The following is a 26,696-nucleotide window of genomic DNA, read 5'->3' as shown; positions in this document are numbered from 1 at the left end:
CATTGATGCTTCTTGCAAAAGATCACTGCAAATACATTTTACTGAAACTTTTGGAGGAATTGTATTAATGGCAAATTGATGTCGGCCATGAGCAATGGAGAAAGAGATCTCCATTTATCGCACTCTCAGCAATCCACCAACAGTACATTGCACCTCTTCCTCAGTAAGCAAGACCCCCATCCACTCCTCCTGGTGCCCAGGTCAGGGGTGTAGAGAGAGATACGATGCTCCTGGCCCTAGGCTGCCTGTGGACATGTCTCAATAGAACTGTCAGTGTAACAGGCAATGTTCCCCATTTGAATGGAAGGAACCTCCACACTCACCTTTTCTTTGGCAAATCTCACTTTGATGATTTTCATGGCCAGTTGGAGGCCAGAGGACTGGGCTGTACAGCGATGGACACTCCCGAATCGCCCCCTGAAATAAATCAGTGACAGAACAGCAAATATTTTGTATCAGTCTTCACGGTAGAAGACACTAAAAGCATCCCAATAATAATAGATAATCAGGGGGCTATAGGGAGGGGGGGAACTTAATACAATCACTCGGCAAACTAATGGGACTAAAGGGGGACAAGTCCCCTGGACCCGACGGCCTACATCCTAGGGTCTTGAGAGAACTAGCTGCAGAGATAGTGGATGCATTGGTTGTAATCTACCAAAATTCCCTGGATTCTGGGGCGGTCCCAACGGATTGGAAAACCGCAAATGTAACGCCCTTATTTAAGAAAGGAGGGAGACATAAAGCAGGAAACTATAGACCAGTTAACCTAACATCTGTCATTGGGAAAATGCTGGAGTCCATTATTAAGGAAGCAGTAGCAGGACATTTAGAAAATCATAATAGAGTCAAGCAGAGTCAGCATGGTTTTATGAAAGGGAAATCATGTTTGACAAATTTTCTGGAATTCTTTGAGGATGTAACGAGCAGGGTGGATAAGGGGGAACCAGTGGATGTGGTGTATTTGGATTTCCAGAAGGCATTCGATAAGGTGCCACATAAAAGGTTACTGCACACAATAAGAGTTCATGGGGCTGGGAGTAATATATTAGCGTGGATAGAGGATTGGCTAACTAACAGAAAACACAGTCAGGATAAATGGGTCATTTTCCGGTTGGCAAACAGTGACTAATGGGGTGCCGCAGGGATCAGTGCAAGGGCCTCAACTATTTACAATCTATATTAATGACTTGGATGAAGGGACTGAGTGTAATGTAACCAAGTTTGACGATACAAAGATGGGTGGGAAAGCAAATTGTGGAGAGGATGCAAAGAATCTACAAAGGGATATAGACAGGCTAAATGAGTAGACAAACATTTGTCAGATGGAGTATAATGTGGGAAAATGTGAGGTAATCCACTTTGATAGGAAAAATAAAAAAGCAAATTATTATTTAAATGGGGAGTTTACAAAATGCTGCAGTACAGAGAGACCTGGGGTTCCTTGTACATGAAACACAAAACGTTAGTATGCAGGTACAGCAAGTAATCAGGAAGTAACATGGAAAATTGGCTTTTATTGCAAGGGGGATGGAGTATAAAAGCAGGGAAGTCCTGCTACAACTGTACAGGGTATTGAGGAGGCCACACCTGGAGTACTGCGTACAGTTTTGGTCTCCTTATTTAAGGAGGGATATACTTGCATTGGAGGCAGTTCAGAGAAAGTTCACGAGGTTGATTCCTGAGATGAGGGGATTGTCATATGAAGGTTGTGCAGGTTTGGCCTGTAGTCATTGGAGTTTAGAAGAATGTGAGGTGATCTTATTGAAACGTATAGGATTCTGAGGGGGCTTGACAGAGTTGATGCAGAGAGAATGTTTCCCCTCGTGGGGGAATCTAGAACTAGGGGGCATAGTCTCAGAATAAGGGGTCGCCCATTTAAAACTGAGGGTTTTAAATCTGTGGAATTCTCTGCCCCAGAGAGCTGCGGAGGCTGGGTCATTGAATATACTTAAGGTGGAGATAGACATATTTTTGAGCGTCAAGGATTATGGGCGGAGAAGTGGAGCTGAGTCCAGGATCAGATCAGCCATGATCGTATTGAATGGCGGAGCAGGCTCAAGGGGTCAAATGGCCGACTCCTGTTCCTATTTCTTATGTTCTAACCCCTCACTGTAACACCCCGATATACCACACTCTGTCACACTGACACGAACCCCTCACTGTAATACTCCGATATACTACATAAGGTAGTGGCAGCGAGGTTTTGGAGGGTAATTCTAGAGCTTAGGGCTCAGGTAGAGGAAGGCATGGCCACTGACGGTCGAGCGATTAGAATCAGGGATGCACAAGATGCAAGCATTGGAGGAGTACAGAGATCTCGGGGGGGATTGTTGGACTGCGAGAGGTTAAAATGATAGAGAAGGGTGAGGCTATGGAGAGATTTGAATACAAGGATGATCATTTTTAAACTGAGGATTGGGGGACCAGAATCCAATGTAGGACAGCAAGCAGAGGGAGCGATTGGTGAGCGGGACTCGGTGCGAGTTAGGACACGGGGCAGCGAACAGAGGGAGCGATTGGTGAACAGGACTCGGTGCGAGCTAGGACACGGGGCAGTGAGCACAGGGTGATGGGTGAGCGGGACTCGGTGCAAGCTAGGACACGGGGCAGCGAGTACAAGGGGTGATGGGTGAGCGGGACTTGGTACGAGTTAGGACACGGGTCAGCGAGCACAGTGGGTGATGGGTGAGCAGGACTCGGTACAAGTTATGACTCGGGGCAGCGAGTACAAGGGGTGATGGGTGAGCGGGACTTGGTGCGAGTTAGAACATGGGTCAGCGAGCACAGGGGGTGATGGGTGAGTGGGGCTTGGTGCGAGTTAGGACACGGGGCAGTGAGCACAGGGGGTGACGGATGAGCGGAACTGGGTGTGCGTTAGGACACGGGGCACAGGGGGTGATGGGTGAGCCGGACTGGGTGCGAGTTAGGACACGGGCAGTGAGCACCAGGGGTGATGGCTGAGTTGGACTCGATGTGAGTTAAGACAAGGGACAGTGAGCGCAGCGGGTGGTGGGTGAGCAGGACTGGATGCCAGTTAGGATACGGAGCAGTGAGCACAAGGTGATGGGTGAGGGGGCTCGGTGCGAGTTAGGACACAGGGCAGCGAGCACAGGAGTGATGGGTGAGTGGGACTCGGTGCAAGTTAGAACACAGGGCAGCGAGCACAGGGGGTGATGGGTGAGTGGGACTTGGTGCGAATTAGGACACAGGGCAGTGAGCACAGTGAGTGACGGGTGAGCGGGACTTGGTGCGAGTTAGGACACGGGCAGTGAGCACAGTGGGTGATGGGTGAGCGGGACCTGATGCGAATTAGGACACGGGGCAGTGAGCACAGGGAGTGATGGGTGAGCAGGACTCAGTGCGAGTTAGGACACGGGCAGCACAAGAGCGATCGGTGAGCGGGACTCGGTGCGAGATAGGACATGGGGCAGTGAGCAGAGGGGGTGATCGTTGAGCGGGTCTGAGTGCGAGATAGGACACGGGCAGGGAGCACAGGGTGATGGGTGAGTGTAACTCGATGCGAGTTAGGACATGGGTCAATGAGCACAGGGGGTGATGGGTGAGCGGGACTGGGTGCAAGTTAGGACACGGGGCAGTGAGCACAGGGGGTGATTGTTGAGCGGGTCTGAGTGCGAGTTAGGACACGGGCAGGGAGCACAGGGTGATGGGTGAGTGGGACTCGGTGCGAGTTAGGACACGGGGCACATGGGGTGATGGGTGAGTGTAACTCGATGCGAGTTAGGACACGGGTCAATGAGCACAGGGGGTGATGGGTGAGCGGGACTGGGTGCAAGTTAGGACACGGGGCAGTGAGCACAGCGGGTGATTGTTGAGCGGGTCTGAGTGCGAGTTAGGACACGGGACAATGAGCACAGGGGGTGATGGGTGAGCGGGTCTGAGTGCGAGTTAGGACACGGGGCAATGAGCACAGGGGGTGATGGGTGAGCAGGTCTGAGTGCGAGTTAGGACACGGGCAGGGAGCACAGGGTGATGGGTGAGTGGGACTCGGTGCGAGTTAGGACACGGGGCACATGGGGTGATGGGTGAGTGTAACTCGATGCGAGTTAGGACACGGGGCAATGAGCACAGGGGGTGATGGGTGAGCGGGACTGGGTGCGAATTAGGACACGGGGCAATGAGCACAGGGGGTGATGGGTGAGCGGGACTGGGTGCGAATTAGGACACGGGGCAATGAGCACAGGGGTTGATGGGTGAGCGGGACTGGGTGCGAATTAGGACACGGGGCAATGAGCACAGGGGGTGATGGGTGAGCGGGACTCGGTGCGAGTTAGGACACGGGGCAATGAGCACAGGGGGTGATGGGTGAGCGGGACTGGGTGCGAATTAGGACATGGGTAGCCAAGTTTTAGATGAGCTGAAGTTTATGGAGGTGGAAAATGGGAGACCGATGAGAGTGTGTCGGAATAGTCAAGTCTAGTGATAGCAGAGGCAAGGATGAGGGTTTTAGCATCAGATGGGCTGAGGCGGGATGTTACACAGGTGGAAGTAAGTGGTCTTTGTGGTGGAGCAGATATTTTGTCATTGAGTCGGAAGCTCATCTCAGCATCAAATAGACACCGAGGTTGCAAACGGTGAGGTTCAGTGTCAGACAGTTGCCTGGGAGACGGTGGAGTCAGTGGCTAGGGAACAGAGTTTATTCCGAAGACTTTATTCTTCACAATATTTAATAATATAGTAATCCCTCACTGTAACACTCTGATATATCACACCCACTCATACTCTGCCACTAAGCCCTCACTGTTACATTCTGATATAACACACCCTCTCGCAGTGATATACCACTGTAAATTTTTGTGCAGTTATAGTTCTTTAAACATTGACAATTCCCAAAGATTAAACACTGTTTGAAGATCTTTTGCCAGAAGCCCTTTATTACCCTCCGAGCACCTCCTGGAGGTTGACCTGGTACAGGCTGCTGACAGGCCCTGTTCTGAGCTTCACACAGCGGTGCTCAAATGGTGCTGGCAGAGGAGGCCGGTCATCTGGCGAGAGAAGAGTCACAAGTTCAACTGTTACAAGTATCCGGTGATTCAGTGTTGGGGAAGGGGGTACATTTGGCCCTCGCCCACGGTGATACGAGCCGCTGCTCCGACAGATTGCCAAGTGACGCATTCACCTCCAGCGTACGTTGGAAGTGCCTTAACCAGAGCGCTCCAATCCCAGAAAAGGAAAGAAAAACTTGCATTTATATAACACCCTTCACGACCTCAGGATGCCCCAAAGCACTTTACAGCCAATAAAGTACTCTTGGAGTGCGGTCACCGTTGGAAACGCGGCAGCCAATTTGCACACAGCAAGCTCCCACAAACAGCAACATGATAATGAGCAGATTATCTGTTTTAGTGATGTTGATTTAGGGATAACTATTGATTAGGACACCGGGGATAATTACCCTGCTCTTTTTCAAAATAGTGCCATGGGATCTTTTATGTCCACCTGAGAGAGCAGACGGGACCTCGGTTTAACATCACCTCTGACACTGCAGCACTCCCTCAGCACTGCAGTAGTCAGCCTAGATTTTTATACCCAGGGTCCTGAGGCACTGCGGGGAAACGCCTAACAAGCCCCATAATTCCTTTTATTAAAATATTCACTGTTGATTTCACAGCTCCCTGCGTTCCTCCAATGCTTGTCTCTGGGGCCTCCCCGAATTCCTTTGCCCCACCATCGGTGGCCATGCGGTCAGCTGCCTCAGCCCTAAGTTCTGGAATTCCCTCCCTAAACCTCTCTGTCTTTCCTCCTTTGAGATGCCCCATGGAACCTTTGACCAAGCTTTTGGTCACGGATCCTAATAGCTCCTTAAGCGGTTTTGTTTGATAATGCTCTGGTGAAGTGCTTTGTGATGTTTTACTACATTAAAGGTCTTATATAAATGCAAGAAAAGCCAAGGGCAAGACCAACCCTGGGCTCCAATATCACCCACCCATTAAAGACCAAGCACTGGCCAGCTTCTGTTCTGGCCCAGATACAAGTCGGATCAAACACATTGTCAATTAGCTTAATGATTAGTCCCAATCAAAGCCACAGCAGAGGGCAACGAATGGGCACCAAATGGACCAAAGTATGAGAAATTAGTGGCAGATTAACCGAAGCCATCACTCACAGTAAGTGGGTCCGGGCAATGGACCATCCAATCAGAGAATGGCTCCAACGGCCTCAATGTTAAAGAAAGAACATGCCACACTGTCAGAAACATCACAATGAGTTTTACATACATTAAAAGAAGCATTGTGACTCTTGTTACATCGGCCAATGTGTACACAGCACCATCCCGCAAACAGCAATGAACTTTGACCAGGACACCAGCAGTCCTCAAACAGTGCCATGAGGTCTTTAGGGTCCATCTGAGTTACAGGCAAACATTAGAAAGAATCCCCTTGACCAAAAGCTGTATTAGAGAGCTAAATACTCAAACTCTTCAGCCACCATTGCCTCAATGAATCATTGCAGTAAAGGACTGCCCGGCCATTGCAGTGAGGGTCAAGCATTGGCTCATTACATGGCCGGCCCAGTCAGGTTGTATCAGCCCACCCTGCGCTGGGGGAAGTAGTGGGAGGATTCGCTGGTGGATCAACAATCCGACAGGCTACAATGTGAAGGCTTCTTCCATGCAGTAACCATCTTTATACCTGCCCATAGTGGGGTTATATACAGCAGGAGTGGTTAATGGGCTCCCACAGCCCATACATTGAGGGGGCCACCCTAACCCACTGCTCAGGGCCAGAGCTCTGGCCTCCTCTAGCTAGGACTGTCTGGAGCAGGGCTCGAGCCCAGCATCTCTGACTCCGAGGCGGGAATATCATCACTGAGCCAAAGGCTCACTCTTGTGCAAATGTAACAATGACACACACACAAGACATGCCCCATATTCCATGCTCCATGGGTTTCTCCCAAGTCTGGCTGATCATCTAGACACCAGTCAGTTAACGTTACATTATACGTAACAATGTGTAGAACTACAGCCTAGTGCAAATGGGGCTAATTACTCACACCTATCTTCACCTTTCAATTATAAACAGCATAGTCTCAATCACTAGCCTCAGAATAACTCTCCTGGTGTAGCAGAGAGGGAAAGAAAATAACAAGTTTGATGAATAGTCAGAGTGAAGGCATGCTTCGGCTAAACCCACACTGAGGGGGCAACTTTCATTTATGCCGTAAAGTGGGCGGACGGTGGGGGAGGCAGGGTCCTTGCCTATAGGAGCTTACATTGGGCCTGAGCCTCATTCTTTATTATTCATTCCGGGATGTGGATGTCGCTGGCAAGGTTGGCATTTATTGCCCATCCCTAATTGCCCCTTGAGAAGGTGGTGGTGAGCCGCCTTCTTAAACCGCTGCAGTCCGTGTGGTGAAGGTGCTCCCACAGTGCTGTTAGGGAGGGAGTTCCAGGATTGTGACCCAGCGACGATGAAGGAACGGAGATATATTTCCAAGTCAGGATGCTCAATCATCGTAGACTGACATCAGTTGTCGGGAAAATGCTGGAATCCATTATTCAGGAAATGGTAACAGGGCACTTAGAAAATTGTTTTATGATGAGACAGAGTCAACGTTGTTTTATGAAAGGGAAATCGTGTTTAACGAATTTCTTAGGGTTTTTTGAGGTGTAACTAGCAGGGTGAATAAAGGGGAACCAGTGGATTTAGTATATTTGGATTTCAAAAGGCATTCGATAAGGTGCCACATAAAAGGTTCTTGCTCAAGATAAGGGATCATGGGGTTGGGATAATATATAAGCATCATCATTATCATAGGCGGTCCCTCGAATGAAGATGACTTGCTTCCACGAGTTAAAAGTGTTTCGATGAAGGACTCGATGTTCCAGTCCTGAACTCCATATTGAAGGGTGGAAGATGCCTGTACGTGAATTTTTTTAACGTGGGGTGACCGTTGCACACCAGCCACCACACGGGTTTGACAGAGCTAGGTCTTGGTCCAGTGGCAAGGATTAACCAAGACGACTGGAGACCAGATCTACTGCGCGGACCTAGTGCGCACACATATCGCAGTGTGGGCTGGTCCGTGCTGCCCCGGGCCCTCGGCTCTTCTGGGCCCCATACCCTCACCTGTTGCACCTCCACCACGATCACTCACCGCTCCTCCACCATAAACATTCACCGCATCTCGCTACAAACACTCGCCGCTCATCCGCCCCGACCTTCCCACTCCTCTGTACCTGGGCCCTGCTGATACAATCAGCACCTTGTGACATTTCATTAGGTGAAAGATGCTAGAAATGTGGAAGCTGTTGTAAATTTGCCTCGATTTCATCAATTATTAAAATGAATGATAATTAAGCATATTGCTAATGGTTTTAATCATTAACCCCATGACTGCACCATTTATATATCAAATTTGTTTGAAATCAGCTTAAACTCTGTGCACAGGGGGAAAAAATAAAACACATATGTTGTTGTAACTATAGCTGTACAATGTTTGTACATTGTACATATAAGCATGGATAGAGGATTAGTTAATATTTATTGGGATAAATGGATAATTTTACAGTTGGCAGGCTGTAACTAGTGGGTTGCCACAGGATCAGTGCTGGGGCCTCAGCTATTTACAATCTATATCAATGACCTAGATGAAGGGACTGAGTGTAATGTATCCAAGTTTGCTGACGATACAAAGCTAGGTGGGACAGTAAGCTGTGAGGAGAACACAAAGCGTCTGAAAAGGGATATAGATAGACTGAGTGAGTGGGCAGTAAGGTGGCAGATGGAATATAATGTGGGGAAATGTGAGATTATTCTCTTTAGTAGAAATAATAAATAAACAGAATATTTTTTAAATGGTGAGGAACTATAAATGTTGGTGTTCAGAGAGATTTGGGAGTCCTCGTTCAAGAAACACAGAGAGTTAGCAAACAAATAGTAAGGTAAATGGCATTTTGGACATTATTGCCAGAGGGTTGGAGTACAAGAGTAAGTCTTGCTACAACTGTACAGGGCCTTGGTGAGACCACACCTGGAGTACTGGGCACAGTTTTGGTCTCCTTATCAGAGGAAGGATATAATTGTTTTAGAATCAGTGCAACCAAGTTCACTAGATTGATTCTTGGGATGTGAGATGAAGGAATGCAAAATTCACAAGAACCCCCCACAGTGTTTGGGCTCATTCGAAAGGAAATTTAATTTGGGACTATCTACCAAAAAGTTTGGAACCCTAAAGTGCTTGTGTAAGAAACTACGAACTTTAATATAATTTTAAACTTTTACAAGACAAATTCAAGGCTGTGGATGGGCCTAAAAGGACTGACAGGAGACAACCTGATTAGTGAGACTACCTGGGTGTGAGGACTAAAGTAACCTGTCTGGAGAAATGGGTATTCGAGAATCCTTCTCCACAAGAGACATTAACATTACAAAATGACCCAGAGATAGCTAACCATCAACATGAATCTGGAAAACCATTTCAGCATATACATCACAAAGAGGCCCAAGCCAGCCTGTATGCGAAAAACTAAGCACAAAAGGACATTGTAATTACCAAACTAATATTTCCACCAGGAAACAGTTTTCGAACATTAACCCATCCAAAACATATCAACTTTTAATGAGCCCGCCAAAATATTACAAAGAGCCAAGCCCGCCAAATTTAAACAAAGAATTTTGAACAGATTTGGCGCCAAGATTAGAACCACTCAAACTGCATAACTTGCCCCCTGTTTCAACAGAGGGGATGCCATACTACATCAGATGCTATACTGTGAGTATGTCATCAAGACAAGGAGAGAAACCAACGCGACAGTTGTAAACTAACTTCTCCAGCCTCGAAGTCCTGAAGTCCTGAAGGAAGGAAGAACATCACCATCGCGGCAGCAACCAACCACAATCAACATGGTATCAAGGGAAAACCACTGCGATCGACCAAACTCGGAACAAAACTCCAAAAGGGAAAAAACGAAGAATCGAAAAGTTTCCACTTTACAATCTAATCCTGACCAACCAACAGGTAAAACATTACCTAACCGACTGTAGAAACCTATTTCTAACCAAAGAAAACGGGTACTTACCCCACAGATCCAAAACGCGCCTTACCGCATCAGCGGACTCAACCCAACTGAAGATTGCGCAGCAGAAAGTCTTCTCCGACGTTCGGGGTATGGCAAGCAGACCCTACCATATCCAGCGAACCACCATTAATTGTCAAAAGGATTGGTAAGCATAGTCCCTGCCTGCCCTGAAGTCCAACCTAGCTAGGATTAGGTATTGGGAGGTGGGAGGTGTAATTCTACTGTAACCCCCTTTGAATGTAATGTGTTGTTCTCTATTAGAGATTTTATAAGCTATTGTAACCCCCTCTGAGTATGTAAGGTATTGTTCTTTAATAAGTTTGAATAAGTTTTGACATTGTACTTTCTTATTCGAGTAATTAGAAGTTTGTAATTCCTTGATTGTAATAAAACCAAAGTTCTTTTGCATCAAACCAGCGTCCTCTGCACTTTGTCACATCCCCCAAATAAATCCAGAGTCTAGAACCCAAGGGAGTGGGAGCAATTCGAACCGCTCATGTTGGCCAGAAGGGAACCTGACCCCCTCATAGAGACCACCCCCTTACAGAGGGTTGTCCTATAAGCAGAGATTGAGCAGATTGGGCCGATACTCTCTGAAGTTTAGAAGAAAGAGAGGTGATCACATTGAAATGTACAAGATTCTGAGGGCGAATGACAAGGTAGATGCTGAGAGGTTGTTTCCCCGGGCTGGAGAGTCTAGAACCAGAGGTCACAGGGAATGAAGCTGGTCAGGTGGAAGGGGTATCAGTGGAGAGTATTTAGGTGCTAGTGATCATAATTCAGTTAGATTTAAGGTAGTTATGGAAAAGGACAAGGATAGACCTGGAATACAAATTGGGGAAAAGCCAACTTTGCTAAGTTGAGATGTGATTTAGCCAAAGTGGACTGGAAACAGTTACTTGTGGGTAAATCAGTGTCAGAGCAGTGGGAGGCATTCAAGGAGGAGATCCAGAGGGCTCAGGCCAAACATGTGCCTTTAAAGAAAAAGGGTGGGAATAACAAATTTAGAGCCCCCTGGATGTCTTGGGACTTACAGGGTAGGATAAAAAAAAAGGGAGGCATTTGACAGATACCGAGGGCTATAAATACTGCAGAAACTCTAAAGTATAGAAAGTGCAGGGGTGAAATTAAAAGGGTTATTAGGAAAGTAAAGAGAGAGCATGAAAAATTCTTGGCAAGTAAAATCAAGGAAAACCCAAAGATGTTTTCTAAATATATTAAGATCAAGAGGATAAATAAAGAAAGAGTAGGGCCTATTAGAAACTATTAGAGTAATCTGTGTGTGGAGGCGGAAGATGTGGATCGGGGTCTTAATGAATACTTTGCGTCCGTTTTCACAAAATAGAGGGGTGATGCAGACACTGCTATCGAGGAGGAGGAGTGTGAACTATAAGATGAAATAAACATAGTGAGAGAGGAGGTATTAAGGGGTATAGCAGCTTTGAAAGTGGATAAGTCCCCAGGCCAGATGAAATGTTCAGCGAAGCAAAAGAGGAAATAGCAGAGGCTCTGACCATCATTTTCCAAACCTCTCTGGCTTCAGGTGTGGTGCCAGAGGACTGGAGGACTGCGGTACCTTTGTTTAAAAAGTGAGAAAGGGATAGAATGAGTAATTACAGGCCAGTCGGCCTAACCTCGGTGGTGGGAAATTTATTGAAAAAATTCCTGAAGGACAGGATAAATCTACATTTAGTAAAACACGATTAATCACGGACAGTCAACACAGATTTGTTAAGGGTAGGTCATGTCTGACTAACTTGACTGAATTTTTTGAGGAGGTAACCAGGAGGGTCGATGAGGGCAAACAGTAGTATATATAGATTTTAGCAAAGCTTTAGATAAGGTCCCACATGGCAGACTGGTCACAAAAGTAAAAGCCCATGGAATCCAGGGCAAAGTGGCAAGTTGGACCCAAAATTGGCTCAGAGGCAGGAAGCAAAGGGTAATGGTTGATGGGTGTTTTTGTGACTGGAAGTATGTTTCCAGTGGGGTTCCGCAGGACTCAGTGCTGGGTCCCTTGCTTTTTGTGGTATACATCAATGATCTAGACTTGAATGTGGGGGTATGATTAAGAAGTTTGCAGATGATACTAAAATAGGCTGTTTGATTGATAATGAAGAGGAAAGCTGCGGACTGCAGGAAGATATCAATCAACTAGTCAGGTGGGCAGAACAGTGACCAATGGAATTTAATCTGGAGAAGTGTGAGGTAGTGCATTTGGGGAGGGCTAACAAGGAAAGGGAATAGACATTAAATGGTAGGACACTGAAAAGTGTAGAGGAACAAAGGGACCTTGGAGTGAGGTCCACAGATCCCTGAAGGTTGCAGGCCAGGTAGGTAAGATGGTTAAGAAGGCATACAGAATGCTTGCCTTTATTAGCCGAGGCAGAGAATATAAGAGCAGGGGAGTTATGCTTGAACTGTATAAAACACTGGTTGGGCCACAGCTGGAGTACTGCGTCCAGTTCTGGTCACTGCATTACAGGAAGGACGTGATTCTACTGGAGAGGGTACAGAGGAGATTTACGAGGATGTTGCCAGGACTGGAGAATCTTAGCTATGAGGACAGATTGGATAGGCTGGGTTTGTTTTCCTTGGAACAGGGGAGGCTGAGGGGAGACCTCACTGAGGTGTATAAAATTATGAGGGCCCTAGATATACTGGATAGAAAGGGCCTATTTCCCTTTGCAAATGGGGTCAACAACCAGGGAGCATAGATTTAAAGTAATTGGTAAGAGGTTTAGAGGGGATTTGAGGGGAAATTTCTTCACCCAGAGGGTGGTGTGGGTCTGGAACTCACTGCCTGAAAGGGTGGTAGAGGCAGAAACCCTCATCACATTTAAAAAGTACTTGGAGGTGCACCTGAAGTGCTGCAACCTACAGGGCTACGGACCGAGAGCTGGAAAGTGAGATTAGGCTGGATAGCCTCTTGTTGGTTGGCACGGACATGGCCTCCTTCCCTGCTGTAAACTTCTATGATTCTCAGAATAATGGGTCGGCTATTTAGTATTGAGATGAGGAGGAATATCTTCAATCGGCGAATCGAGAATCTTTGGAATTCTCTAGAAACATAGAAAATAGGCGCAGAAGTAGAACATTCGGCCCTTCGAGTCTGTACCGCCATTCAATATGATCATGGCTGATCATTCCCTCAGTACCCCTTTCCTGCTTTTTCTCCATACCCCTTGATCCCTTTAGCCGTAAAAGCCATATCTAACTCCTTCTTGAATATATCCAATGAACTGGCATCAACAACTCTCTGCGGCAGGGAATTCCACAGGTTAACAACTCTCTGATTGAAGAAGTTTCTCCTCATCTCAGTCCTAAATGGCCTACCCCTTATCCTAACACAATGGGCCCAAGTTTCCACATGATTTGCGCCTGATTTTTAGGAGCAACTGGTGGAGAACGGACTATCTTAGAAATCGCAATTCTCCACATTTTTTTTTCTGCAGTTCTAGTCAGGTTGAACAGTTCCACTTTGGAACAGAATGTTTTCTTCAAAAGGGGGCGTGTCCAGCCACTGACGCCTGATTTCAAAGTTTCCACAGTGAAAACGTACTCCAAACTAACTTAGAATGGAGCAAGTGAAGATTTTTGTAGAACTGAAAAAACCTTGTCCACACATTAAAAAATCAGGCGCAGGTTACAAATTAGGCGTCCAGAACGAGGTGGGGGGGTGGGGAAGGGAAGTCATTAAATTCTATAATAAATCCTTATTTATACTTATACAAATATTATACAAATAAATCCAACCTGAATAAACATTTATAAGCAAAGAAAAGATTAAATAAACCATCTTCCTACCTGTGTGAAAGTGCTTCAGGCAGGCCTTTCGGGTCCGAAGGCTGAACGGGCCGGCCTGAGACTTCGGGCAGGGCCCGTCCCCGGCACCAGATTTACAGGTAGGTGGCGTTGGGTCGGGTCAGGGAGGGAGGGAGGGAGGTTCGGGACGGGGGGAGGGAGAGGGAGGGAGAGGGAGGGAGAGGGAGGGAGGTCAGGTCGGGGAAGGGGAGGTCAGGTCGGGGAGGGGGAGGTCAGGTCGGGGAGGGGGAGGTCAGGTCGGGGAGGGAGAGGTCAGGTCAGATCCAGTCCGGGGGCGGGGGCGGAGCGGGAGTCGGGTCGGGTCGCGTCCAGTCGGGGGGAGGGGGAGGAGCGCGAGCGGGAATTGGGTCGGGTCCAGTGGGGAGGGGCGGGAGCGGGAGTCGGGTCGGGTCCAATCGGGCGGGGAGAGCAGGAGTCGGGTCGGGTCCACTCGTGGGGAGGGGGGGGAGCGGGAGCAGGAGCGCGGGTCGGGTCGGGTCCAGTCGGGGAGGGGCGGAGCGGGAGCGGGAGCGGGAGCGGGAGTCGGGTCATGTCGGGTCCAGTTGAGGGGGGGGGTCGGGTCGGGGTGGGGGGAGTCGGGTCGGGTCCAGTCGGGGGGGGGGGCGGAGCGGGAGCGGGAGTCGGGTCGGGTCGGGTCCAGTCGGGGGGGTCGCGTCGGGGGGCGGGAGTCGGGTCGGGTCTGGGGCGGGGGTCGGGGGGGGAGCGGGAATCGGGTCGGGTCCAGTCGGGGGGAGGGGGAACGGGAGCGGGAATCGGGTCGGGTCCATTCGGGGGGCGGGAGTGGGAGCGGGAGTCGGGTCGGGTCCATTCGGGGGGCGGGAGTGGGAGCGGGAATCGGGTCGGGTCCAGTCGGGGGGAGGGGGAACGGGAGCAGGAATCGGGTCGGGTCCATTCGGGGGGCGGGAGTGGGAGCGGGAGTCGGGTCGGGTCAGGTCCAGTCGGGGGGGGGGGCGGGAGTGTGTGTCGGGTCCGGTCCGGAGGCGGGGGGCGGTGGGGGGGGGGCGGGTGTCGGGTCTGGTCCGGAGGCGGGGGGGGGGGGGGGGCGGGAGTGTGTGTCGGGTCCGGTCCGGAGGCGGGGGGCGGTGGGGGGGGGCGGGTGTCGGGTCTGGTCCGGAGGCGGGGGGGGGGGGGGGGGAGCGGGTGTCGGGTCTGGTCCGGAGGCGGGGGGGGGGGGGGGGGAGCGGGTGTCGGGTCTGGTCCGGAGGCGGGGGGGGGGGGGGGGCGGGAGTGTGTGTCGGGTCCGGTCCGGAGGCGGGGGGGGGGGGGGGGGGGAGTGTGTGTCGGGTCTGGTCCGGAGGCGGGGGGGGGGGGGGGGGGAGTGTGTGTCGGGTCCGGTCCGGAGGCGGGGGGCGGTGGGGGGGGGCGGGTGTCGGGTCTGGTCCGGAGGCGGGGGGGGGGGGGGGGGAGCGGGTGTCGGGTCTGGTCCGGAGGCGGGGGGGGGGGGGGGGGAGCGGGTGTCGGGTCTGGTCCGGAGGCGGGGGGGGGGGGGGGCGGGAGTGTGTGTCGGGTCCGGTCCGGAGGCGGGGGGGGGGGGGGGGGGAGTGTGTGTCGGGTCTGGTCCGGAGGCGGGGGGGGGGGGGGGGGGAGTGTGTGTCGGGTCCGGTCCGGAGGCGGGGGGGGGGGGGGGGGGAGTGTGTGTCGGGTCCGGTCCGGAGGCAGGGGGCGGGGGGGGAGCGGGTGTCGGGTCTGGTCCGGGGGGGGGGGGTGGGAGAGCAGGAGCTGGCCGTGGGAGGAGCCTTATTCACGCAGCCCCAGTGAGGCCATTCGGCCAGGGCTAGGGGCTGCGTGCTTCGGGCCCCTCCCACAGTTTCGGGCGCCTGGAGCTACTGCACTTGCATGCCCACTGTAGCGCGCATGTGCAGAGGTCCCGGCACTGTTTTCAACGCAGGGACCTGGCTCCGCCCTCTACAGCTCGTGCTGCGCTGCGGGCCAGAGGACCTACAGGGAGGTGGAGAATACGGAGGATTTTTTTAGGCGCACTTTGTGGCACGAAAAACGTGCGTCCAGGTCGAGACTGCGCCGTTCTAGGCGCGTGTAGAAACTTGGGTCCATAGTCTCCTGGTTCTAGACTTCCCCAACATCAGGAACATTCTTCCCGCATCTAACCTGTCCAGTCCCGTCAGAATCTTATACGTTTCTATGAGATCCCCTCTCATACTTCTAAACTCCAGTGAATAAAGGCCCAGTTGATCCAGTCTCTCCTCAAATGACAGTCCAGCCATCCCTGGAACTAGTCTGGTGAACCTTCGCTGCACTCCCTCAATTGCAAGAACGTCCTTCCTCAAATTAGGAGACCAAAACTGAACACAATATTCCAGGTGAGGCCTCACTAAGGCCCTGTACAACTGCAGTAAGACCACCCTGCTCCTATACTCAAATCCCCTAGCTATGAAGGCCAAAATACCATTTGCCTTCTTTACTACCTGCTGTACCTGCATGTCCACTTTCAATGACTGATGAACCATGACACCCAGGTCTTGTTGCACCTCCCCTTTTCTTAATCTGCCGCCATCCAGATAATATTCTGCCTTTGTGCTTTTGCCCCGAAAATGGATAACCTCACATTTATCCACATTAAACTGCATTTGCCATGCATTTGCCCACTCATCTAACCTGTCCAAGTCACCCTGCAGCCTCTTAGCATCCTCCTCACAGCTCACACCGCCACCCAGTTTAGTGTCAACCGCAAACTGACATTACACTCAATTCCTTCATTTAAATCGTTAATGTATATTGTAAAGAGCTGGGATCCCAGCACTGAGCCCTGCGGCACTCCACTAATCACTGCCTGCCATTCTGAAAAGGACCCGTTTATCCCGACTCTCTGCAATCAGTTCTCTATCCACATCAGTACATTACCCCCAATACCATGTGCTTTGATTTTACACACCAATCTCTTGTGCAGGACCTTGTCAAAAGCCTTTTGAAAGTCCAAATACACCACATCCACTGGTTCTCCCTTGTCCACTCTGCTAGTTACAGCCTCAAAAAATTCCAGAAGATTCGTCAAGCATGATTTCCCTTTCATAAATCCATGTTGTCTCGGTCCGATCCTGTCACTGCTTTCCAAATGCGCTGCTATTTCATCCTTAATAATTGATTCTAACATTTTCCCCACTACTGATGTCAGGCTAACCGGTCTATAATTACCCGTTTTCTCTCTCCCTCCTTTTTTAAAAAGTGGTGTTACTTTAGCTACCCTCCAGTCCATAGGAACTGATCCAGAGTCGATAGACTGTTGGAAAATGATCACCAATGCATCCACTATTTCGAGGGCCACTTCCTTAAGTACTCTGGGATGCAGACTATCAGGGATTTATCGGCCTTCAATCCCATCAATTTCCCGAACACAATTTCCCGCCTAATAAGGATATCCTTCAGTTTTTCCTTCTCACTAGACCCACTCTCCCCTAGTACATTCGGAAGTTTATTTGTGTCTTCCTTCGTGAAGACAGAATCGAAGTATTGGTTCAATTGGTCAGCCATTTCTTTGTTCCCCATTATAAATTCACCTGAATCCGACTGCCAGGGACCTACATTTGTCTTTACTAATCTTTTTCTCTTCACATATTTATAAAAACTTTTGCAGTCAGTTTTTATGTTCCCTGCTAGCTTCCTCTCGTACTCTATTTTCCCCTTCTTAATTAAACCCTTAGTCCTCCTCTGTTGAATTTTAAATTTCTCACAGTCCTCACGTTTGTTGCTTTTTCTGGCGAATTTATACGCCTCTTTCTTGGCTTTAACACTATCCTTAATTTCCCTTGTTAGCCACGGTTGAGCCACCTTCCCCATTTTATTTTTACACCAGACAGGGATGCACAATTGCTGAAGTTCATCCATGTGATCTTTAAATGTTTGCCATTGCCTATCCACCGTCAACTCTTTAAGTATCATTTGCCAGTCTATTCTAGCCAATTCACCCCTCATACCGTCGAAGTTACCTCTCCTTAAGTTCAGGACCCTAGTTTCCGAATTAACTTTGTCACTCTCCATCTTAATAAGGAATTCTACCATATTATGGTCACTCTTCCCCAAGGGGCCTCGCACAACAAGACTGCTAATTAGTCCCTTCTCATTACACATCATCCAGTCTAGGATGGCCAACTCTCTGGTTGGTTCCTCGACATATTGGTCCAGAAAACCATCCCAATACACTCCAGGAAATCCTCCTTCACCGCATTGCTACCAGTTAGGTTAGGCCAATCAATATGTAGATTAAAGTCGCCCATGATTACTGCTGTACCTTTATTGCATACCTCCTTTATTTCTTGTTTGATGCTGTCCCCAACCTCACTACTACTATTTGCTGGCCTGTACACAACTCCCACTAGCGTTTTCTGCAATTTGGTATTCCATAGCTTCACCCATACCAATTCCACATCATCCAAGCTAATGTACTTCCTTACAATTGCATTGATTTCATCTTTAACCAGCAACACCACCCCACCTCCTTTTCCTTTCTGTCTATCCTTCCTAAATGCTGAATACCCTTGGATGTTGAGTTCCCAGCCTTGGTCCCCCTGGAGCCATGTCTCCGTGATGCCAATCACAACGTATCAGTTAACTGCTATCTGCGCAGTTAATTCATCCACCTTATTCCGAATACTCCTCGCATTGAGGCACAGAGCCTTCAGGCTTGTCTTTTCAACACGCTTTGCCCCTTTAGAATTTTGCTATAATGTGGCCCTTTTTGTTTTTTGCCTTGGGTTTTGTTGTGTATCTGTAAAGATGCACTCCCACGTTCCGCCACCAGGGAGCTCATCTCCTGAAGTCCCAAGGGATCCCAGCATCCCTTGGGAGCACTGTATATAAGCCGGCCCCTAAGGCCTGTTCCTCACTCTGGAGTGACTTATTAAAGACTGAGGTCACTGTTACTTTAACCTCCCTGTGTGCAGCCTCATCTGTGTTAGGAACACAATAGGTTTCTCTGCCCTCCGCTTTTGCTATTCTCCTTTCTATCTTTTGCTTCTGACTCCATTTTGTTTCCCTCTGTCTCCCTGCATAGGTTCCCATCCCCCTGCCATATTAGTTTAACTCCTCCCCAACAGCACTAGCAAACAGTCCCCCTTGGACATTGGTTCTGGTCCTGCCCAGGTGCAGACCGTCCGGTTTGTACTGGTCCCACCTCCCCCAGAACCGGTTCCAATGTCCCAGGAATTTGAATCACTCCCTACTGCACCACTGCTCAAGCCACGTATTCATCTGAGCTATCATGCGATTCCTACTCTGACTAGCACGTGGCACTGGTAGCAATCCTGAGATTACTACTTTTGAGGTCCTACTTTTTAATTTAACTCCTAGCTCCCTAAATTCATCTCGTAGGACCTCATTCTGTTTTTTACCTATATCATTGGTACCTATATGCACCACAACAACTGGCTGTTCACCCTCCCTTTTCAGAATATCCTGCACCCGCTCCAAGACATCCTTGACCCTTGCACCAGGGAGGCAACATACCATCCTGGAGTCTCGGTTGCGGCCGCAGAAATGCCTATCTATTCCCCTTACAATTGAATCCCCTATCACTATAGCTCTCCCACTCTTTTTCCTGCCCTCCTGTGCAGCAGAGCCATCCACGGTGCCATGAACTTGGTTGCTGCTGCTCTCCCTTGATGAGTCATCCCCCTCAGCAGTAATCAAAGCGGTGTATCTGTTTTGCAGGGGGATGACCGCAGGGGACCTCTGCACTACCTTCCTTCCACTGCTCTTCCTGTTGGTCACCCATCCCCTATCTGGCTGTGTACCCTTTACCTGCGGTAAGACCAACTTACTAAACGTGCTATTCACGTCATTCTCAGCATCGTGGATGCTCCAGAGTGAATCCACCCGCAGCTCCAGTGCCGCAATGCGGTCCGTCAGGAGCTGGAGGCGGATACACTTCCCGCACACATAGTCGTCAGGGACATCGGAAGCGTCCCTGACTTCCCACATGGTACAGGAGGAGCATAACACGTGTCCGAGCTCTCCTGCCATGACTTAACCCTTAGATTAACCTAATTGGACAACAGCAATGTTAAAAGGTTACTTACTGATAAAGAAAAGAAAAAGAAAAGCTATTTACCAATCACCAGCCAATCACTTACCCCTTTCGATTTCTTTCTACTTCTTTTTTGCCCCCCTGCTGCAGCTGCACCGGTGGGCCTCCGACGCACTCCCCCCTCTCCCAACTACCCAGAGAGCTGTGGATGCTGAGTCGTTAAGTATATTCAAGACGGAGATAGATAGATTTTTGAACTCTGGGGGAATCAAGGGATATGGGGAGCAGGCAGGAAAGTGAAGTTGAGGTCAAAGATCAGCCATGGTCTTATTGAATAGTCTCGAGGAATCGTATGGCCTACTCCTGCTCTTAATTCTTATATTCTTATGTGCATGACTTGGAGGTGATGGTGTTCCCATGCGCCTGCTGCCCTTGTCCTTCTAGGCGTTAGAGGTTGCAGGTTTGGGAGGTGCTGCCGAAGAAGCCTTGGTGAGTTGCTGCAGTGCATCTTGTAGATGGTACACACTGCAGCCACGGTGCGCCGGTGGTGGAGGGAGTGAATGTTGAAGGTGGTGGGTGAGGTGTCGATCAAGCGGGCTGCTTTATCCTGGATGGTGTCGAGCTTCTCGAGTGTTGTTGGAGCTGCACCATCCAGGCAAGTGGAGAGTATTCCATCACATTCCTGACTTGTGCCTTACAGGAATCTGATGAGCTGCCAGAGTGAAACCTGCTCCCTATAGACAGCTCACTAATCAGTGGGCAGGAAACTGCGGACGGCGGGGTGGGAGGGGACGGGTGACGGGGTGGGGGTGGGTGGAACAGGGGTGGGGGACGGGTGACGGGGGGGGACGGGTGACAGGTGGGGGTCGGGGTAACGGGGGTGGGGGAACGTGGCGGGGGAACGGGGGCGGGGGAACGGGGCGGGGGAACGGGGGCGGGGGAACGGGGGCGGGGGAACGGGGGCGGGGGAACGGGGGCGGGTGAACTGGGGCGGGGGAACTGGGGCGGGGGAACGGGGGCGGGGGAACGGGGGCGGGGGAACGGGGGCGGGGGAACGGGGGCGGGGGAACTAGGGCGGGGGAACTAGGGCGGGGGAACGGGGGCGGGGGAACGGGGGCGGGGGAACGGGGGCGGGGGAACGGGGGCGGGGGAACGCGGCGGGGGAACGGGGGTGGCGGAACGGGGGTGGCGGAACGGGGGTGGCGGAACGGGGCGGGGGAAACGGAGGTGGGGGAACGGGGGATGAAGGACGGAGTGGGGGTTGGGTGAACGGGGGTGGGGGAACAGGGGACGGAGGACGGAGTGGGGGTTGGGGGAACGGGGGCGGGGGAAACGGAGGTGGGGGAACGGGAGCGGGGGAACGGGGGCGGGGGAACGGGGGATGAAGGACGGAGTGGGGGTTGGGTGAACGGGGGTGGGGGAACAGGGGACGGAGGACGGAGTGGGGGTTGGGGGAACGGGGGCGGGGGAACGGGGAACGGGGGCGGGATAACAGGGGACGGAGGACGGAGTGGGAGTGGGGGAACGTTGGCGGGGGAATGGGGACGGAGGACGGGGTAGGGGTGGGGGAATGGGGCGGGGGGGAACGGGGCCGGGGGCTGACAGCTATGACAGGGCTGTAGCAGCATCTTAAATGGAGGGTGGAAAATGACTTACTGCAGAAAAAGTTTATTCAGCACCTGCTGCAGTGAGGACATCGAATATTGGAAACTTTGCAGTCACTTGTGAATTTTGAGCCTTAAGTGAGAATGAATGGCAGACCTGCACACCTAACCTGTGCCTGAGGATGGCATTAATGTGTTAGTACCAGGGCTGCCTCCCATCTCCCACCACCCAGGGTATGGGGAACTGCTGATAATCTGGCAGGCAGAGCGGCAAATGGTGTCTGGAGCTGGTAACTGCGTTAAAATATAAACAGTGGCCTGTGCTTGAGCCAATCACACAGTCAAATAAATCCAATTGCAGGGCTTCTGGGACAGAGCGGGAGAGGGGGACTAATTGGACAGCTGTCACAGAGCCGGCACAGCCAGGATGGGCCGAATGGTCTCCTGTGCTGTAAGATTCCACGAAGTACAACCAATCGTTAGCTACGTCAATCTGTTCCCCATAATAAGGGCAAAGCTAAAGGACGAATGAGCTTGCATTTCTTCAGCACCTGTCACCTCAATGTATTGACATTCCATTAGGCTTATACATTTCCAAAGCTGCTCACAGTCACTATAGGCAAAGGTGACATCCAAATATATGTACAGCAAGGTCCCACAAACAGCAATGAGAGCAATGACCAGACAACAGGTTTTTTAGTTGATGTTGGTTGAGGGCTAAATATTGGCCAGAACATAAGAATATAAGAAATAGGAGCAGGAGTAGCCCATACAGCCCCTCGAGCCTGCTCCGCCATTCAATAAGATCATGGCTGATCTGATCATGGACTCAGCTCCACTTCCCTGCCCGCTCCCCATAACCCTTCACTCCCTTATCGCTCAAAAATCTGTTTATCTCCGCCTTAAATATATTCAATGACCCAGCCTCCACAGCTCTCTGGGGCAGAGAATTCCAACCCTCAGAGAAGAAATTCCTCCTCATCTCAGTTTTAAATGGGTGGCCCCTTATTCTGAGATTATGCCCCCTAGTTCTAGATTCCCCCATGAGGGGGAACATCCTCTCTGCATCTACCTTGTCGAGCCCCCTCATTATCTTGCATGTTTCAATAAGATCACCTCTCATTCTTCTAAACTCCAATGTGTATAGGCCCAACCTACTCAACCTTTCTTCATAAGTCAACCACCTCATCTCCGGAATCAACCTAGTGAACCTTCTCTGAACAGCCTCCAATGCAAGTATATCCTTCCTTAAATACGGAGACTAAAACTGTACGCAGTACTCCAGGTGTGGCCTTACCAATACCCTGTACGGTTGTAGCAAGACTTCTCTGCTTTTATACTCTATCCCCCTTGCAATAAAAGCCAACATTCCATTTGCCTTCCTGATTACTTGCTGTACCTGCATACTAACTTTTTGTGTTTCATGCACAAGGACCCCCAGGTCTCTCTGTACTGCGGCACTTTGCAATTTTTCTCCATTTAAATTATAATTTGCTTTTCTATTTTTTCTGCCAATGTGGATAACCTCACATTTTCCCATATTGTACTCCATCTGTCAAATTTTGCCCACTCACTTAGCCTGTCTATATCCATTTGCAGATTTTTTGTGTCCTCCTCACACATTGCTTTCCCAACCATCTTTATATCATCAGCAAACTTGACCACATTACACTCAGTCCCTTCATCCAAGTCATTGATATAGATTTGAGGCCCCAGCAACGATCCCTGCGGCACCCCATTAGTTACTGTTTACCAACCGGAAAATGACCCACTTATCCCAACTCTCTGTTTTCTGTTAATTAGCCAATCCTCTATCAACGCTAATATATTACCCCAAACCCTGTGAACTTTTATCTTGTGTAGTAACCTTTTATGTGGTACCTTATTGAATGTCTTCTGGAAATCAAAATACACCACATCCACTGGTTCCCCCTTATCCACCCTGTTCATTACATCCTCAAAGAACTCCAGCAAATTTGTCAAACATGATTTTCCTTTCATAAAACCATGTTGACTCTGCTTGATTGAATTATGCTTCCTTAATAATGGACTCCAGCATTTTCCCAACCACAGATGTTAGGCTAACTGGTCTATAGTTTCCTACTATTTGTCTGCCTCCTTTTTTAAATAGGGGCGTTACATTTGCAGTTTTCCAATCTGCTGGGACCTCCCTAGAATCCAGGGAATTTTGGTAGATTACAACCAATGCATCCACTATCTCTGCATTGACCTTTTAAGACCCTAGGATATAAGGCATCAGGTCCAGGGGACTTGTCTGCCTTTGGTCCCATTATTTTACCTAGTACTACTTCATTAGTGATATCCCTATAGCCCCTTGATTATCCACTATTGGGATGTTTTTAGTGTCTTCTACCATGAAGACCAATATAAAATATTTGTTTAACATCTCTGCCATTTCCCTGTTCTCCATTATTAATTCCCCACTCTCATCCTCCAGGGAACCAACATTTACTTTCGCCACTCTCTTCCTTTTTATGTACCTGTCTGTTTTTATATTTCGTGCTAGTTTACTTTCATAATCATCTTCCCTCTCTATCAGTTTTTTAATCGTTCTTTGCTGGCTTTTAAAAGTTTCCCAATCCTCTGGCCTCTCACTAGTCCTGGCCACATTGTATGCCCTTGTTTTCAATTTGATACCATCCCTTATTTCCTTAGTTAGCCATGGATGATTGTCCCTTCTCTGACAGTCTTTCCTTCTCATTGGGATATATTTTTATTGCGAGTTATGAAATAACTCATTAATTGTCTGCCACTGCTCATCAACCATCAGACACTTTAATCTATTTTCCCAGTCCACTTTAGTCAACACTGCCTTCATACCTTTGTAGTCACCTTTATTTAAGCTTAGTACGCTGGTTAGAGATCCAACTTTCTCACCCTCCAACTGAATTTGAAATTCAACCATGTTATGGTCACTTATTCCTAGAGGATCCTTTACTAGGAGACCGTTTATTAATCCTGTCTCATTACACTGTACCAAATCTAAGATAGCCTGCTCCCTGGTTGGTTCCTCAACATACTGTTCAAGGGAACTATCCCGGATACACGCTATGAACTCCTCCTCAAGGCTACCCTGGCCAATTTGTTGTGTCCAATCAATATGAAGGTTGATAAAATCTATAAAATCTCCCATGATTATTGCATTCCTTTGTTACAAGCCTCCATTATTTCTTGATTTATACTCTGTCCAACAGTGTAGCTACTGTTGGGGGCCTATAGACTATGCCCACCAGTGATTTTTTTTCCCTTTATTATTCCTTATCTCCACCCAAACTGATTCAACATCTTGATCTTCTGAGCCAATATCGTTTCTCACTAACGCACTGATCTCATCCTTTATTAACAGTGTTACCCCATTTCTTTTTCATTTCTGTCTGTCCTTCCAAATTGTCAAAAACCCTGAATATTTCATTCCCAGTCCTGGTCACCTTGCGACCATGTCTCTGTAATGGCTATCAGATCATACCCATTTGTATCTATTTGTACCCTGGGGTGTCAGACTAAATTATGGGTCAAATTTCTAGAGTGAAACTCAAATCCACAACCTTTTGACTCCGAGGTGAGAGTGCTGCCTTTCAGGTCAATGATGAAGGGTCATCGACCTGAAACGTTAACCCTGTTTCGCTCTCTACAGCTGCTGCCTGACCCAGAGTATTTACAGCATTCCCTATTTTTATTTGATATTATACATGGGAGTGTCTCTGGATATTATTTTATGGATATTCAGAAAGCATTCGATAAGGTTCCACTGTTAACAAAAATTAGAGCTCATGGAATTTTCGGTAACTTTTTGACAAGCTTCGGGAGTTGGTTAGGAGGTAGGAGACAGAGAGTAAGGATAATGGGTATGTGGTCCAATTGGGGGATGTGACGAGTGGTGTCCCCAGGGATCTGTACGGGGGACTGACCTTTTCACAACATTTAATAACAGGGGCCGGATACAGAGGGGAGGCACAGAGCCCTAGTCAGACCCACATTGAGTTCTGGGCCCCGCCACTCAGGGAGGATGGATGGACCTCGGAGGGGGAGGCATGCTGATTCACAGAATGGTACCGGGGCTAAAAGGGTGAAATTATGAGGACAGGCTGTAGACTAGCTTTGTATTCCCTCAAATATAGAATATCGAGAGGTGATCTAATAAAGGTGTTTAAGATGATTAAACGATTCGCTAGAGTAGATCAAGAGAAATTATTTCCTCTGGAGGGGAAGTCCAGAACAAGGGGGCTTAATCTTAAAATTAGATCCAGGCCATTCAGGGGTGTCCTAACTCACACCGTCCCGCTCACCCATCACCCCCTGTGCTCGCTGCCTGTGTCCTAACTCACACCGAGTCCCGCTCACCCATCTCCCCCTGTGCTCGCTGCCTGTGTCCTAACTCGCAGTGAGTCCCGCTCACCCATCACCCCGTCCTAACTCGCACCGAGTCCCGCTCACCCATCACCCCCTGTGCTCACTGCCCCGTGTCCTAACTCGCACCGAGTCCCGCTCACCCATTACCCCCCTGTGCTCGCTGCCCCGTGTCCTAACTCGCACCGAGTCCCGCTCACCCATTACCCCCTGTGCTCGCTGACCTACATTGGTTCCTGGTTAAGCAAAACCTTGATTTCAAAATTCTCATCCTTATTTTCAAATCCCTCCATGGCCTCGCCCCTCCCTATCTCTAATCTCCTCCGGCCCCATAACCCCCCGAGATACCTGCACTCCTCTAATTCCTGAGCATCCCTGATTATAATCGCTCCACCACTGGTGGCCGTGCCTTCAGCTGCCTGGGCCCCAAGCTCTGGAACTCCCTCCCTAAACCTCTCTGCCTCTCTACCTCTCTGTCTTCCTTTAAGACGCTCCTTAAAACCTTCCTCTTTGACCAAGCTTTTGGTCACCTGCGCTAATTTATACTTATGCGGCTCGGTGTCAAAATTTTATTGCATAATTCTCCTGTGAAGTACCTTGGGACATTTCGCTATATAAATACAAGTTGTTGTTGTTATTGTGATGTCAGCAAGCATTTCTTCACACACAGTAGTGTGCTGGGACTCCCTCCCCAAAAAGGTTGTTGGGACTGGGGGTCAATCAAAAATTTCTAAACTGAGATCGATAGATTTTTGTTCGAATCAAAGACCAGTACAGCACAGGAGGCCATTCGGCCCATCGAGTCTGCATCGGCTCTCTCGAGGAGCAATCCTGTCAGTCCTATCCCCCGCTCTTTCCCCATATCCATCCAATCCGTCTC

The 26,696-nt window shown here is 49.5% G+C and overlaps 1 protein-coding gene across 1 annotated transcript in view; it reads right to left on the bottom strand.

Annotated features, from left to right (window-relative positions):
• Window positions 1-26,696, bottom strand: part of LOC139277448 (myosin light chain kinase family member 4-like) — a 176,667-nt gene that overhangs the window by 137,866 nt on the left and 12,105 nt on the right. The window contains exons 3-4 of the mRNA XM_070895919.1: window positions 4,901-5,006; window positions 324-417 (exon numbers count right to left, since the gene is read on the bottom strand). Of these exons, the coding sequence (XP_070752020.1) occupies window positions 324-417; window positions 4,901-5,006 (200 nt within the window). The remainder of the gene's footprint in view (window positions 1-323; window positions 418-4,900; window positions 5,007-26,696) is intronic.

The sequence above is a fragment of the Pristiophorus japonicus genome, chromosome 12 (genome assembly GCF_044704955.1).
Source record: "Pristiophorus japonicus isolate sPriJap1 chromosome 12, sPriJap1.hap1, whole genome shotgun sequence".
NCBI classification, from domain to species: Eukaryota; Metazoa; Chordata; class Chondrichthyes; family Pristiophoridae; genus Pristiophorus; species Pristiophorus japonicus.
The sequence above is the reverse complement of the archived record's forward strand: the minus strand, read 5'-3'. Positions and strand labels throughout refer to the sequence as shown.